This window comes from Triturus cristatus, chromosome 7 (assembly GCF_964204655.1).
Source record: "Triturus cristatus chromosome 7, aTriCri1.1, whole genome shotgun sequence".
Lineage (NCBI taxonomy): Eukaryota > Metazoa > Chordata > Amphibia > Caudata > Salamandridae > Triturus > Triturus cristatus.
This window is the reverse complement of record NC_140590.1, coordinates 1,663,755,974-1,663,772,508: the sequence shown is the minus strand read 5'-3', so window position 1 is coordinate 1,663,772,508 and position 16,535 is coordinate 1,663,755,974. Positions and strand designations below refer to the sequence as shown.

General features: G+C 47.5%; 1 protein-coding gene across 1 annotated transcript in view; it reads right to left on the bottom strand.

The window, feature by feature from the left end:
• Nucleotides 1-16,535, bottom strand: part of LAMA5 (laminin subunit alpha 5) — a 402,322-nt gene that overhangs the window by 109,514 nt on the left and 276,273 nt on the right. The window contains exons 56-60 of the mRNA XM_085615185.1: nucleotides 14,328-14,469; nucleotides 10,217-10,319; nucleotides 9,715-9,828; nucleotides 9,378-9,557; nucleotides 7,080-7,222 (exon numbers count right to left, since the gene is read on the bottom strand). Of these exons, the coding sequence (XP_085471311.1) occupies nucleotides 7,080-7,222; nucleotides 9,378-9,557; nucleotides 9,715-9,828; nucleotides 10,217-10,319; nucleotides 14,328-14,469 (682 nt within the window). The remainder of the gene's footprint in view (nucleotides 1-7,079; nucleotides 7,223-9,377; nucleotides 9,558-9,714; nucleotides 9,829-10,216; nucleotides 10,320-14,327; nucleotides 14,470-16,535) is intronic.

Here is a 16,535-nt window from a genome sequence, read left to right as displayed (position 1 = left end):
TTTCTTCGATCGGAACCTGGAACACGCCATACAGGTGGCTTCGTCATGTGTCGGAGAGAGGCATTTATTGCACACGGGGTGCACGTCGAAGGGAGCATACTTAGCGTTGCAAAGGGGGCAACGCTTAAAGGGGTAATTTGATGTTTCCATCGTCGATCTCGATCGGGCCTCTGGCGTCGAAGAGCAAACGGCTAACTTCAACGCTTTTCTAGAGAATCAACTGTAGAAAAATACTTGGCGCCGAACGAAAACAATACTGACGAGTTTAAAAGCCTTTTGGCTTGACAAAAGTAAAGTTTTCCTAAATACTCAAAGAGCTAAGATTAGGACATCCGAACCCAATGGCGGAAAACGAAAAGTTTCTTACCTGTCGGTGTAGTTTTGCAGCTTGAAGATCTTTCTGGATTCACTATGCTGTGCATTATTCCGCGATCTTGTGGTTGGGTCCGGATTCGTAGTCTTTCCTTTGTTTTTTTTTTTTTTTTTTTTTTTGTAGCCCAGGTGGGCGTCGACGTCCACCATTTGGTGCACCTCCCGTGACGTCGTCGTGCTTCCTGCGGAAGTCCCACCTTTGGGGCGCCATCTTCGGGTTCTTTTTTCCCTGTTTTTTCCTTTTTTTTTTATTTTTTTTTTTAACCCTAGGCGATTGATAAATCCTTTTGTCCATATTTCTGTACGTTTCCACTTCTTTGATCCTATCCATTTCACCCCCTCTTCCTCCAGCCTCATCTTCCTGGCGGAGGTGGGTGGGTTCGCTAGTGAATCCAGAAAGATCTTCAAGCTGCAAAACTACACCGACAGGTAAGAAACTTTTCGTTTTGCAGCGTGAATCTTTCTGGATTCACTATGCTGTGCATAGATTTTGTAGCGGTTTTCCTATTTCTGTGGTGGCTGGGTGGAAGATGATCGCTGGTCGTTGAAAATGTGTTGTAGCACCCTCTGTCCGACCTGTGCTTCCTTATTCATTTGAATGTCCACGCAGTAGTGCTTCGTGAACGTGTGCACAGATGCCCAAGTTGCTGCGAGACAAATATCTTGGATGGGCGTGTTTGCCAGGAAGGCAACTGTGGCCCCCTTCTTCCTTGTGGAGTGGGCTTGGGCCCCCTCCGTTAGCTCCTGTCCAGCCTGTTTGTGACAGAATTGAATAGTGAGGGCAATCCACCTAGCGATGGTGCCCTTGGTCACTGGTCTACCCATGAAGCTGGTAGCAAAGGACACAAACAGCTGCTTCGACTTCCTGAGTTCATTGGTTCTTTCAATGTAGTGCATCACCGCTCTTCTGGCGTCGAGGGTGTGCAGGGCCTTCTCTGCGTTTGTAGTCGGGTTCTGGAAGAAACTCGGTATCTGGATAGTCTGGTTCATGTGGAACGCCGACACTACCTTGGGCATGAAGTGGGGGTCCGTCCTGAGGACTACCCTGTCTTTGTGAATTTGAATGTAGGGCTCCTGTAGCGTTAGTGCTTGAAGCTCGCTCACCCTGCGTAGTGAGGTAATGGCCACTAGAAAGGCAGTTTTCATCGTCAACATTTGTAGAGTGGCTTTGTGAATGGGTTCAAACGGCGCCTTCATGAGCTCCGTCAGAACCACGTTTAAATTCCATGCCGGCGGCGGCAACCTTTTCGGGGGTGCCATTCTTTTGGCTCCCTCCATGAATCTCTTCACCACCTGCGAGGTGAAGAAACTTCCACCTTTCTCACCTCTGGTGTAGGCAACGATCGCTGCTAGGTGTACCCTTAGGGAGCTCGAGCAGAGGTTACTCTTTAGAAGGTGTGTGAGGTACCTCAGCACAGTTGAGTCTCTTGTCATCCTGTTTTGCAGTCCCTTTTTCCTGCACCACACCGTGAATCTCTTCCACTTTGCGCTGTAGCACTTTCTTGTAGTAGGTTTCCTTGCCTCCCGTAGCACTCGCATGGTGCTCTGAGGCAACTTTAGGTGTGCGAACTCTAGGTCTTCAGGAGCCATGCTGCCAGGTTGAGGCTCTCTGGCTCTGGGTGCAGGACCTCTCCGTTTTGCATTGAGAGCAGGTCCTTTCTCCTCTCGAACCTGTACGGATTGCCTTGCGCCATTTCTTGAATCTGTGAGAACCATGTCTGCCTCGCCCACTGTGGAGCCACCAGGATCAGAGTCATGTTGCTGGTTCTGCACTTCTCTAGCACTCTGTGCAACAGGGGTATCGGTGGAAAGGCGTAGGCAAATGTCTTCCACCAGCTTATCCATAGGGCATTTCCCCTGGATTGCTGATCTGGTTGCCTGGACGCGAAGCTTCGGCATTTTGCATTGTGGCGTGTTGCAAACAGGTCTATTGTGGGAGTCCCCCATTTCTGGAAGATTTTCTCCGTTTCCTGGCCATTGAGCTCCCACTCGTGCGATGCTGAGGTCTGCCTGCTCAGCCAGTCTGCCTCCACATTGTCCTTCCCTGGCAGGTGAATTGCCAGTAGATCTATCTTGAGAGGTATGGCCCATCTCCAAATCTCCTGAGCTAGGGATGAGAGGGGGAACGACTGTGTCCCCCCTTGTTTGTTGATGTAGAACATCGCCGTGGTGTTGTCTGTCTGTATCAACACTCTCTGGCCGAACAGGTGTTTCTGGAATGCCTTCAGGGCTAGCAGTATCGTTTTCAACTCGAGGTAGTTGATGTGGCGGACCGCGTCCGCTGGAGCCCATAGACCCCTCACCCTGAGGTTGTCCATGTGCGCTCCCCATCCCTTCTGTGATGCGTCCGTGGTAATGGTCACTGTTGGGCTTGGTGGTGTCAGGCTTCTCCCCGTTGTTATGTTGTCTCTGTTCCACCAAGTTATCTCCTCCTGCACTGCGTGCGTAACAACCACTAGATCCTCCCAACTTCCGTTTGCTTGTGACCATTGCTGTTGCAGCCATTCCTGGAATGGTCTCATGTGCAGGCGTACATTCGGCACCAGCTGGATACAGGACGCCATCATTCCCATCATCTTGCTCACCGCCCTCACTGTCAGAGCTCGCCCCTTCTGGTAGAGCTGCGTCTCCTTCAGTAGAGCATCTGTCCTCCTGTCGCTGGGCACTACCGTATTGTGTAGGGAGTTGATCTTTGCCCCCAGGAAAATCTTTACCTGCTCCGGTTCCAGCGACGATTTTCCCCAGTGGATGGAAAACCCCAGATTTGTGAGGGTGTCTGTTACGCGTTTTGCGTGCCTCTCGCACTTCTCGCGTGAGTTTGCCTTGACCAGCCAGTCGTCCAAGTAGGGGTATACGTGTATTCCCTGCTTTCGTAGGTGTGCCGCTACCGCCGACAGGCATTTTGTAAAGACCCTTGGCGCTGATTTTAATCCGAAGGCCAGGGTTGTGAACTGGTAGTGTTCCTGTTAGATGTTGAATCTTAGAAGGCCCTTGTGCCTTCTGTTTATTGGGATGTGAAGGTAGGCATCTTTGAGGTCCACGGTGACCATGAAGTCCCCTTCTCTTATCTGTGGCAGTACCTCCTGCAGTGAAGTCATTTTGAACCTTTGTGTTTTGACGAACTTGTTTAGGTACCGGAGGTCCAGTATGGGTCTGAGGTCTCCGTCTACCTTCGGAACCACAAAGTAGTTTGAGTAGACCCCTTTGTTGCGTTCCCTGAACGGCACTGTCTCTATGGCTCCCTTTTGCAGGAGTTTCCGTGTTTCTTCTCTGAGTATTGCCAGTTCTTGGGCCGATCTCTGTCTTCCCTTCGGCTTTCTGTTTGGAGGTCTTTTCTCCAAGTCTACGCAGTATCCGTACTGCACGATGTTCCGTATCCACTTGTCTGTGGTTATGCGCCGCCACTCCTGAAGGTAGAACCTCAGCCTTCCGCCTACCGGTGACGTATGCTCGTAGGCTCTTGAATCTTCTCTTCCCCCTGATGACACCTTTTTGCGCCTCACCCTTGGGGGCCTGACGAGGGTGGGCGTCTTCTTGCGTGCTGAGTCACTTCGAGGAGGGCTGATCGCCCCCTCTCCTCCTTTGGCCACATCCGTTCCCTCTCCCTCGAAAGGACTGGCCCCGAGGTTGATATTGCCAGCTTTGCTTCTGCTGACTTTGTCCGTGACCTTCGCCCTGCTGACCTTGTTGGAACGCCTGGTGCGACGTACCCTGTTGGCTTCCACCCCTACCGTAGGGTCTCCTCGAGGGATTTCCTCGTCTCATTCCCCTCAGCTGCAGGGCCCCCATGGACCTCGCTGTCTCGTTCTCCTTCTTGAGCTGGGTGAGCTTTTCGTCCACCGTTGCTCCGAACAGTGTCTCTCCGTTGAAGGGGGTGCCAAGGATGTTGTTCTGCACTTCCGGTTTGAATCCCGAGATTCTTAGCCATGCATGCCTCCTTTCTGTGACCCCTATGGCCATGAGTCTTGCTGAAGTCTCTGCCCCATCCAACGCCGTCTTTATACAGGAGTTGGCGATGTTCTTGCCTTCATCTACCAGGTGAGAGGCTCTCTGGCGGTATTCTTCGGGGAGGTGCTTTACTAGCTCCCCCATTTCATCCCAGTGTTGGTACTGGTGTCTATTTAGGAGTGCATTTGAATTCGCCATGCGCCAGTGCATTGCGGCGTTCCTCTCGACCTTTCTGCCTGTGAGGTCGATTCTCCTGCTCTCTTTATCTGGAGGTGGGCCCGAGGTTGCTGGCACGTTGGCCCTTCTCCTGGCCGTGGAGGCAATGATGGAGTCTGCGGTGACGCTACCCTTGATGTAAGGTGGGTCCAGGGAGGAGTGTTTATACTTTTTCTCTGTCCTGGGCGTGATCGACCGACAGGTGGCAGGCTCCTTGAAGGCTTCTCTCCCCTGGTTCATCAAGCTTTGTAGCATGGGGAGGAACTGGCTCCTAGTCTGGATGGGGAGCAGTGTTTCGACGAGAAAATCTGCTTTCGGCCTCTCCTCGTCGAGCTTGACGCCGAAGGCCATTGCTGCGCTCTTCACCACCATATTGTACACCCCGATGTCGTCGGGTGGCGAAGGCCTCGAGGGGTACGTGTCCACGGCCTCCTCCGGGTTTTCGGTGTCGAGATCTTGCCATTCGACGTCGTTGCCGGTAGATGTCGCCGATTCGAAGAACGATTGTTGGTCTTCTTCCTCGGCTTCTTCCTCATAATAGGGCTCCTCTTCCTCTTCGAGGTCCCTTGTCAGCCCTTCGGCGTCGAACTCATCCTCGACTTCGACGACGTCCGCCGATGAAACCGTTGGAATCTTGAATTCCTTCATCCTGGCGTCGAACTCCTTCTTCCTTTGAAGGATGTTCTCCATTTCGGCCTCGAGCCGCCTCTTCTTTTTCTCCATTTCGGAGATGCTTTCGGCGTCGACCGCGGGTCTTTTCGATGAAACTTGCGTCGACGTCGAACGTTCTTTCTGCGTCGATCGGCCCGTTTCATGGGATGATTTCGACGACCCTTGCCTTTCGGCGTCTTTCTGCGCCAGGGAGTCCTTTTGTAAGGATCCGCTGGGCCTTTTGTCCGAAGTTCCCCCTTTGGACGTCGAAGTTTTCGGCGCCGGGGCTCCCTTCGTGGACCTTGACTCAGTTTTTCTCGAGTCACCCTCGTGTTTTCGAGGTGTTTTTTGATTTGCGCTCGACGATTCTCTTACCTCGTCTTCTTTTTTCTTGTCGGTCTCTACGACCGTGAAGTTTTCGGCTGTCTCGGCGACGTTGTCCTCGTCGTCCGTGTCGAGGCCCAGCGCGTAGAGTGTCGGGGGTTTTCCTTAGCCCTCCATGTTGGCGTTGGCTCTCCTCTGCCTCTCTCTCACCCTGAGTGTCTTCGGCGCGAAGACTGAGCAGGCGTTGCAGTCGATACTCTGATGATCCACCGGTAGGCAGAGGTTGCAGACCGGATGCAGGTCTTTCTGCGCGAACTTGTGGTGGCAGTTTGGGCAGAACTTGAATGGCGTCTTGTCCATTTCGCTCAGGGTCTCTGAGCGTGCATTCTCCAAGGTTGTCGAAGAAAAAGGCTCGCTGGTCTTCTTTCTTCGCGTTCCTGTCGAAATCTGTTCTTTCCTGATGTCTTCTCTTGATTCTATCGATGAAACTCGCTTTTCTTCCTTCTTCCTCCGAGTGAACTTCTGGAGCTTCCCGATGACGATCCAGACCCAACGGCGGAAAAAAGAATCTGAAGATGGCGCCCCAAAGGTGGGACTTCCGCAGGAAGCACGACGACGTCACGGGAGGTGCACCAAATGGTGGACGTCGACGCCCACCTGGGCTACAAAAAAAAAAAAAAAAAAAAAAAACAAAGGAAAGACTACGAATCCGGACCCAACCACAAGATCGCGGAATAATGCACAGCATAGTGAATCCAGAAAGATTCACGCTGCAAAAAAACTATCTAAGGATGGAGGGGATGCCCATGCGCACTGTAGTCCAGGGGAGGAGCCACCTATCTCGTGATACTTCGAAGACTCTTCCAGGACAACAATATGCAATCATCCGGACCCAACACTAGGCGGCGATCTATGCACAGATATGAATTCAGCAGCCCACATGCCTCGAACACTTTGCTTCCAAGAAAGCAGGCAGTTTGGGGCACTTAAAGGGCCATCCTGTTCTCATGAAAGGCAGAATACAGGTGAACATGTGAACAGCCACCCAAACACAGACCTTAAGGCCAACTAATGCTCTTTCGAAGAACTTCCCATAGCATAGCGAGTAACAGGCAGTGCGAGATAGGGGCTTGGCCAGGATCCTGCGAAGTGGGGCTGGACCTCACAAATCCAAACTTAAACCCTCAATACTTTTATCCAACACAGCCATCAGATCTGACAAACAGGATGTGCAGGTACTGTGTTTCCTTAAAGCAGATAAGTCCTCCAAGTTCAGGAGATTCAGGTGTTGAATACCAGAATTACACTTCTACTCGCTCTTGAATTACTCATGTGGGGTGTCCTATGAAGCTCCTTAGTGTAGCTTGAGGGCTGCACCAGATTCCAAAATGGAAGCATCATTGCTTGCATATGTTGGGGGCCTTTCTTCTGCAAGCCAAGCTCCCTGCGCTTTGGGGACCTCTGTCTGTTGATGTCCCGCCGCCACCCCGTATGGCCTCCTTGTTGCTTTATTTTCATTATCCCATTTCACGGCAGCTAATGTCATCCTCAGCATTCAGTGTTCCTACCTTACTAGCAGCGTTCCTGGCTTGGGCAATCAGCTGTCGGATCTGCTGGATTTTGTCTGAAATGCTACCATTTTGGCTTTTTCGTTTCTCCAAGTTGTTCAGCTTCTGCAGAAGAAGTGGAACAGTGCTATCCAACTCGGAAACTGATTTTTTTGGGCAGGGAAGAGACAAGAAAGGGGAACAAAAAGAGTTGTTAGGAACAGGAAAGTCACAAACTTGTAAGAAGGCAAAGCCCCCATCTAAGAGATTGTCAGGTGGACAAGATGCGGTTGTCCTCACACAGATCATGATGCAATATCAACACTTGGATACAATTCTACGGTGCAGCTAAGTCAAGATACACTGGTAACGGAGGCATTCAGGACAACTCAAAGACTTGCACTCCAGTCCTCCTCACACTTCAATTTAAAAAAAAGTTGTACTCTGAGTCTTCATGTGACACACTCATTGCTTCTGGATTATCTGATAGATACAACAAGGCAGATAAACTAGGTCTTTGGAAAGCAATGGTACCAGGAAATGTCTACACAAGTCTCCGTACGTAACTGGATGAAATGAGAAATCTCTGAAGATGATTCGATCAGCAATTGTTTATATGACTATCAATAAAGAGGCCATCTAGCATTTACCCTCTTACTTTGTTGGTGGCTCCTTTTCCCTTCCACTACAACCATTCTGGAAACTGAAACATACGTCTGGGCAGAATCTTTGCCTTCTAAAGAAGGGTCACCAGTGGAATTAAGTATCATTTTTTAAGTTTACTGAAGGATGGCTTGCAATAGTTTATTTGATTAGGCTTTGAATTTATATGTCACAAGTCCTAACTCGAACCACCCCCCCCCCCCCCCTTTCCCCCACCCCATCCATTGTCATCTCTCTCTCCCCCACTACTGGTGCAGTTGTGTGACAGCCCTGCATCCCAAAACTGAGTTACAGATGCAATTAATGCAAACACAAAGGAATAGCAGGAAGAATCCAGCTAAATTAATTTTATTGCACAAAATTGGATTCTAAAATGATAATCGCAGCCTTTTGAGGAGTAAAAGTGTCAAGGGACCAGCAGCAAGAGTATAAAAGGGGACAATACAATTGAGGACCCAGACTCTTCAATATGCCCCAGCCACTGCTCAAGCCCCAGCCCCTACTCTCAGCTTATGCCATGATCCCTCTTCCTCCAAATAGAAGCGCTTCATGTCACAGAGTACCAAAAACGAGGAAAATGCTACAAAATAATCTAGGTTTTGGTCGTGCCACAAAAGAAGCTGATGGGTTCCCAAACGTTGTACATACAAGAGGGAGAGATTCATAATGTTTGATTAAACATGTAGATATTGTGTTTGAGAGCAGATGAGGCCTTACAGGCCCGCCTTGCCTGGAGATTTTGCTCAGTAAGATCTCAGACACAGACCCTCCACATTTATCTTATTATGCAGCTGCTGTTATGAGCTAGTTGAGGTTTTATTTAATTCTGTTAGAGTGTGGCAAAAACTCAAACTGGGAGGCAATTCACACACTGATTAACTTTCCTCTGCAGAAGATCCCTTTTAGTTTAAAACCGAATGCTCTTGAAATAACCAGGTCTGAGCATAGATATTCTTCAACTGAGATTTAAATACATTCACAGCCATAAGTTTGAACCCTTTGAAGGGCACCCACAAGTCCAACTTGCTAAGATCACAATGTACTGAGTGAATTTGTGGTTCTAATGTCAGGGATTTGAAAAATCACATAATTTATGCCTGGAGAATCTGTGGCTACAATAGACCAAAACCTTGCAAATGCAGCCATAGAGATCTCCTGTTCCGTGCAGGTCCCAATTCCCAGGGAGTCTCAAAATGCCTGTTGCACAATAATTGTACATGAGTTAGAGGATTTTGCAACCTCCTGTGAATCTACATTTTCTGAGATTTGACTGCTTCGTACATCAGTCACATCGCAAAATGAATCCCTGGTTTCAAAGTAGATAGTGTGCAAAAAACACAGACCGGTTGGGCTTAATACAAAAGACCTAAGGATTTCCCCAACTAAACAGATTGCGCTGGGAGCCCGAAAATATTACCAGCCAGGAGGCTGTCGGAGTTTGGATTTTCCAAGTCTGTATCCAGGTGAGGATGAGTGATGGGACATAGTCCATATGTGTGTACAAAGAAGAATGGCTTTTGAGGTGTGACACCCTCCCTTTCAAATAGTGCGGGATTTCCCTCTTAATGCCTCGCTTCTTCTCTCTCAATCTGCCAGCTGCCCCTAGTATAACCATCAAATCTCAGCTCCCCAAGACGCATTTTGCGATTGACTCACCAGATGAATCTGCTTCTTGCACAGCTTGGCTCAAATCATTGTTGGTCATGTTGCCATACTTCTCCATCCATTGGTCGAGATTTTTCTTCATGTCGATCACTGCGTTATTCACTGTGGTGGCCTTGGCGCTAGCATCGGCAGCTGATGTCTTGGCAGCTTGGAGAGTATCTGCCACATCACCTTGGGTACAGGAAACATACACGCCATTCAGCAGAAGATGTGCAGACCCTCATCCCAGGAGTAAGTGAACTCCTACCAAAGTCAATATCGTAGGAGTTCAGACCACATCCTACTCCCTCGAAACCTGCCCACACACTAGATCAAAAGTGCAACCTACCCATGTTTACATTGAGACTGTCCAGGGTAGTCTGTAGATCTTTCTGCAGCTGATCCTTTTTCGTCTTGGCATCTCTGAGCCGGTCCTTAGCATCCTGAAGTCTTTTCTTCACATCTTTAAAGAAAGTTTAGATTTTAACCTCTACTTTCTTCCAGTCTCGCATTCAACAGTTTAAGGGTTTCAATGTTTCGGTGTGGTTTACATCGAAGACAATTTTTAATCAAGATATACTTTGTGGGGCAGCAGAAAATGGTCAATGCTCATGTTCCTTTGTTTCTCCCAATTTGAGATGAACGGAGAAGGAGACTCCAATGCAGTTTAAAAATGTGGACCTTTAAGATAAAGGGATGAGCGAAGCATACATCGGTGGACACTACAACATATTGCAATTCATGCCGACTGCTAAAGGAAGCCCTGTGCACGTTAGTAATGGAGCACAGGATCTGCATGTGTGAGCCCCATAAAAGTTCTGAACCCGTGAGCGACAGGAATGCTTTCTTACCCCCATTTAATTGACTTTGTTCCTTCTTTGCAGCTTCCTCGAGGGTCCGACTCTTTTTCTTCAGATTTTTGGCTTTCTTATCAAGGTCTTCTGCCTCAACACTCTATAAAAAAGCACAAATACAAGTTGGCACTAGCAAAAGACAACCATGAGCCTGGAAATACCCGCCTTCCCCTGGAACAACCGACGTTGAACACATAAGATCCACCTACTGATAAACTTCCCATGCTACCTTATTTGGTAAGTCGGGTTTGAGCGATTAAAACATACAACCTCATGCATTACAAGGCAGCTGCAGGTCACTAAGAATTAGCTCACATATACAGGCTGTGCACAGCAAGGGCAGAGATCGGAGGGACAACCAGTCGGGCATGTGCTAAATGTCACTGCTCATGCCAACCCCCACAAGAAGCAGGGGAACTACTTCTGCTCAGTTTCTTTCCTCTTAGGACACTGCAAGGAAACATGCTTTTTTAGGTTTATCCCCACTTTTTGCTCCCAATTTGACTTCTGAGTACTGGTGTAATGACCCCAGCCCTGCTAGACAGGACTAAGCGTGTATGCTCTGACTCATAAAATGGTGAATATTTAATTGGCTTGCCCCCAACTGGCATAGCCTAACTTACTTTTAGGTCCCTAGCACATGGAACCAGGTGTACCCATGGCTTGTAAGTTTGAGTGCCCCTCCAGGGACGGCAACACTTGTTGTGCCACTCTGAGTGGGACAAGGTAAAACATGGCTCCCAGCCTGCTACTGCAGACTGGCAAAGCAGTTTTAAAATGTTAACTCAGCTTTGCCATTTAAGGAAATGGCAAAGCCCAAACCTCCCTTTTTTTAATACATGCAAGTCACCCTAAAGGTAGGCCAAACGAACCCTAAGGCAGGACGCTATATGTTAAAAAGTGGAACATGTACTTTTAAATGTATCAGCAGTAAAAATCCTAACTTCTTGTTTTTACTGTCTAAAGGCTAGTAGACCTATGGACAGCCCTGCTAACTTCTGAATGCGATTACTAAACTTGGTACGGTAAAGTATCAAAAGAATCAGTGCATTAAATCTGACATAATGGTTAAATCGAATTTAACATCACTGGTGGGCAAAGTGCAACTTTAGAAGTTGCCACTTTAGTTGTCGATGATGCAGTGCCGTTTACTGATGTACTCTGAGTCTGTCCTGCAGACAGATATCTGCTATCCTGGGGAGATGTGCTAACGACTCCCAGGAAAGTTAACAATAGAGACCTGCCACTGGAGGAGTTGCTTGTATCACCCAGGCAAGAAGCAATATGGGTGTTAGCCCAAAAGACAAGTTTCAAAGGTGAAGCCCCCTTTGAAGGGCAAATGGGGAACACTTAGGAGGGGGGCCGTTCTATTGTTTAGGTAGACAGGCTGGCACTAGGGACTAGGAAGGGGAAGTCAGTAGTCAAACCAGTTTAAGGGGTGTGCAGCTCCCTTGGTAGCCACACTCCTGTGGACGCCAAGAAAATGGGTTCTGCCTTATTGGGATTGGGAAAAATGGGGCTTCCTGGGATAGGCAGATCCCACACTTACCATAAAGTGGTCATCAGGAGGGAGAGAATCTTGTAGCCCATTGGCACCCACTGCATCTTACCCGGAGGGCATTTTCTGAACATAACCAAGGCACCCCTGGCACCCAGAAAACAGATCTCGACTGAACTGAAAGGAGGTCTGCCCTGCTGCACCAAGTTCCTGGTGAAGAGAGGCTGCACAGACGTGGACTGCACCTGGTGGCTAGCAAAGAAGAGGGACTGTGCCTGCTGTGTCCTTCTCAAAGAGAAGTCATCTCCGGAGCCCAGGCAAAGCAAAGACTCCAAAAGTCAGCCGACTTGCCTACTGTTCGCAGTACAGGAACACAATAGCTGAAGAAGGTTGCTAAGGGCGAATGGTAGCCCAGATCCCCGTTCCCTGCCATCGTGCAACACCAGGGACCAGGACCCAATGCTCGGATGTCGTACCCTAGTCTTCTGCACCCAGGAGTGTCGTCAGAGTGCAGATGGTCACCCGGAAGGCAAGCTTCAGTCCGTAGAAGGATTTGGCTCTGACCGCGACACCCTACAACTGGTAGTCCAGTAGCGACTGGACTTTGGCCAGACTGGAGAGGACCTTGTGGGATGACTGAACCTGTGCCTAGGACCCCCTCATCACCTTCTGGGACAGAGAAGTACCTAAATGAAAACCTCAGTCGACCGAGTCACATCCACAGCATCCTTCAGCATTCTGTATCCTCAGCATCTGGGTCACTCCATAGGAATCCATTGAACTGGGATAAAGTGACTATAACTGTTTAAAGACTGCTTCTTCTGTGGAGGTAACTGTTTTGCTGGTCCCCCACGTCCATTAGTTACCTGGGTCACTGCCAGGGTTGGTTGCCCCAAGTATCTCTTACCAACCACATTACAACTTGCTCAACTCTTTTCTCAAAGAGTTTCTAGGTGTCAAATTTGTTGAAATTTCCAATGCTTGTCATGGTTGAGTGAAATGCTGTACCTTGTCAGTTCTATATCTCCGGAAACTCCAGTGGATCTTTCCTGCTGTGGTGTTGTGAGGAAATGGGGTGGATATTATGGCGTGGTTGTGTGACTGTGGTGATGCTGTTTCATTACCTTTCTATTATGTGTTGATGTATCTGTGTATGGAACTTGCTTTCTTAGACGTCTAGAATGTAGAAAGAATCTATCGCAGTTGCCTAGCAAAGGATGTCAGTTGCTGCTGGCTTTGCTGTGGATAGGACGTTATATTTACTCCTGCTCAAATAAAGAAGCACAGTTCATCTATCTACTGCCTACTGTACTTTTCTACACGGGTGACGGTCGTGGGACGAATTTCAACCTTGGCATAAACTTCAACTTTCAAAACATCAAGTCTTCTGCGGAAAATGTACCCGAGTCAGTAAGATTTAACTTCCTCTTCAAGAGCGGAGGAGCTGTTGTACTTCACTTCTCTATAACATCCTAACACGACCAACTTTACGCGAGCGAACCAAGAACTAAGGTACTGTTGTCTTGCTTTCTTGTACATGAACCTCGCACTCAGCGCTGCACCGTTACTGTCAGTACTTCCCGATCTCTGCTACCATCGCGTTAAGTGTACTGCCTCCTGTACTTTTCTACAGTGACCTCACCATGTAATACACTTACAAACCCCTTGAGGACCCTTAGATTTCGTTTGGCAAATCTGCAGCCCAACCCTAGGTAGCTGTGGCTCCGAGCAGTAAGGCTTACGCAAAGAAACAAGTGTACAGCAGTTAAACAGCACAGAAACAATTGAAGAAGAAATCGACTAGACTAAGGATATCCGACACCAATTTATAAAAAAAGACTATTTTTAGATACCACAACAAAAAAGATCTCCTGGAGAGTTACGGAGATCTGGTCGATTTTAAAGTTCACTATTACTTCACCTATTACACACAATCACCCACTGATGCACATACCACAAACATGAACAGTGCAAACAACTCCCATTAAAAGTCCCTCCCCCCTCCCCCCCCTTTCGGGGTGAAGGGCTTGCTGGGCATTGCAGCTTCCACCTAGCATGGAGCTGAACCAGATAATGAAGCATGCCACTTAGGTGGGTGAGTGCTCAGAGTAAGAATTTTGGAATGCCCTCAAAATGTGTGTGGCATAGACATTGGACACTGCGTATAGGACCCCTCTTACTTGAACCTCGCCTAGATGTTAGGTTGTGGGTAATACTGCGGAACATCACACTTTTTGATTTCTTTAGGTATTGAGAGGGTGGATATGTGACAGACCAATAATAATATGCCCCCCACTTGTTAGCCTATTGCAGTACACCAGTTCCTAAAGATATTTTTCCCTCTCTTAAAAAATGAGAACTCAAATAAGTAGAACCACAGATATTCAAATGCTGAAGGAGATCCATCTAAAAAAAATATGCACGTGCCTTTCAGGGCTCCTACTGGTTTTCATAGCCCGTGATATTCTGGCGCTTACACAGCCCACTTCATTTTAAACCCTGAATCGACTGAATGATGAACAGAAATGCTTCACATTATGAAGATATTGAACAGCATGTTTAAAGGCCTTCCCCAAGATAAGATGGGTATCACTGCATGGTACGACCTACCATCAGAGCATCGTTCGCTGCCTGGTGGGCATCCTTTGCTGCTTTCTCTGCATTCTTGACTGCATCGATGATACTGGCGTAGGCATTCGAGGCATTGATCGCCCTTTGGATAAACTCATCTTGGTTGGCATCCTGGATCACACTAGGAAAAAATAGAACAAACCAGGCTCTGAACAGGATGTGTGAGAAAGAGCTTCTTTTAGTGGTACCCATTTCACCAATTTTTTTCTGCTGCTAATTTAAAATGTAGGAACTGGTGAAAGTGTTGAAGAGCCACATAGTCCAATTGGACTACTTAACTTTTAATAAGTAAAACCATAGTAATATGTGCAATAAAAGTTGAATGTCACACAGGGCTGCAGTGTTCAATTACATCACCCACATTAGTCACTTTAACAGGTCTGCAGGCCTGCCACTGCAGCCTAACACCTGAGCAACACATGTCAACAGAAACCATTCTGATATGTAAAAAATTCTACTTTTTATATTAGCTAAGTCACCTACCTGTAAGTGGTGCTTTGAAGCCCACATAATGTGTACAATTGGGTCACATTATTATAAAACTCAAATGTCCCTGCAGTCACCAGATTAAAGTCAACATTTCACATTGTAGGATGCAGTAGTTTCTTACTACTGAAAAGGCCCACTTCAGATTAAATGTTATAATTTAAAAAAACTGGCTAGGAGAAAAGTTACAGAGATGATCCGCACCTCATTGGAATATTTAGCTAAAATCCAATTAAGTGCTAGATTTGCATATAGATCTTAGGGTGATTTTGAAAAAAAGTAGATTTAGTGGACAACCTGGACAGTAATGAATTCTGTTTGATCACCATTCCTCCTCGGCAGTAGCAGTGATTAGTTCCGCAGAAAGAGGACAATGTCCTCTTCCTACCAGGGGTCTCTAATCACAGGTAGCCTCCCATGCTTACTTTGGAAGCTAGGGGAGCGAGAAGGAATTCAACTTAACTTGGACCACAAAGGGGAGTAATGCTGAGAGAAGGACTGAGGTTTGGCCTGGTTCCCACTTCTAGACAATAACTAGAAATGATCATTTAGTATCAAATCAGCGGGTCTCATGCAGCCTTCGGGAAACAAAGGGCAGAGTTTATCCCAGGACCAGCAGACCGTTTAGCACTGGGACCGGAGTTTAAGCCCATGCTGCGGAGAGTGAGTCTGCCTGCCTACTAATACTGGCTGTGGTATGGTACTCTGTAAGTTTCTGGACTTTGGGAGTGAGCAGGGGGAAAATGTTTAGGAACCTCAGACGTTTAGTAGCACTCAAGCCTATTAGCCTGCATAGGAATGGGACCTACCTACCTCTCCTCTACTGGCCTGTGTAAAGCAGAACTGTTTCGCCTTTCTGATTTTCATTTGTGGTTCAAGTTTGCCATCTGGTGGTGGCTTTTGGAAATGCGCACATACCTGTATAGACGGTATGCAGTTTCCTTGCTCTTTAGATAGACAGAAAAGCAGTCAAGGAGACAGATAGATAGATATCTTGATTCTCTTAATCTAATTTTTGTTATTTTTCTGATCACATTTTTTGACTAAATTAGTTTGGATATTTTAATATGTTCTCTGAGATAAACAGATTAGTTTTGTTTTGATGCTGCTTAAATATGTAACTCTAATTTCTCTGGGGAAAAGCCAGCTGCTCTGTGTAGTTGCTACCAGGGGTTTAGCCCAGTTTTCTCACTGAAACTGTTTTTCTTAAGAAATGCCTCAATTAGTGGTCTAATAATCCTGAATTACACAAGAGCTGCATGGAACTTAGGCACGTCAGCTCACAAAATGAAATAGGAACTCGGAACAATGACGGAGGAGCCATTTCGAAATGATTAGTATCGCATGCCATCAAAACAAAACACATTAACCATAGACCACACAAGCGCTTAGACTTGCACAATGTGGTGTCAAAAGGAGAGGAAGTGACCACAGAACACAGACACCGAACTGGCCCATTAGAGGGCAGTCCAGTCCATTACCGTACACACTGCAAGGTCTTTCTGCTAATGGCAATGTACATCTGCCACATTTCAAGCCCTGTTTTTCACCCTCAAGCTTCACCTTTAAGCTGTGCTCTCACAATTCTAGTTAGTGAGACACCTGACCATCAGCTAATGAGGACACAGTCCTGAGAAAGAAAACAAATGCTGAGATACAATGTCAAAACGCTGGAGATCCTCCTGCAAACATCCAGACCCA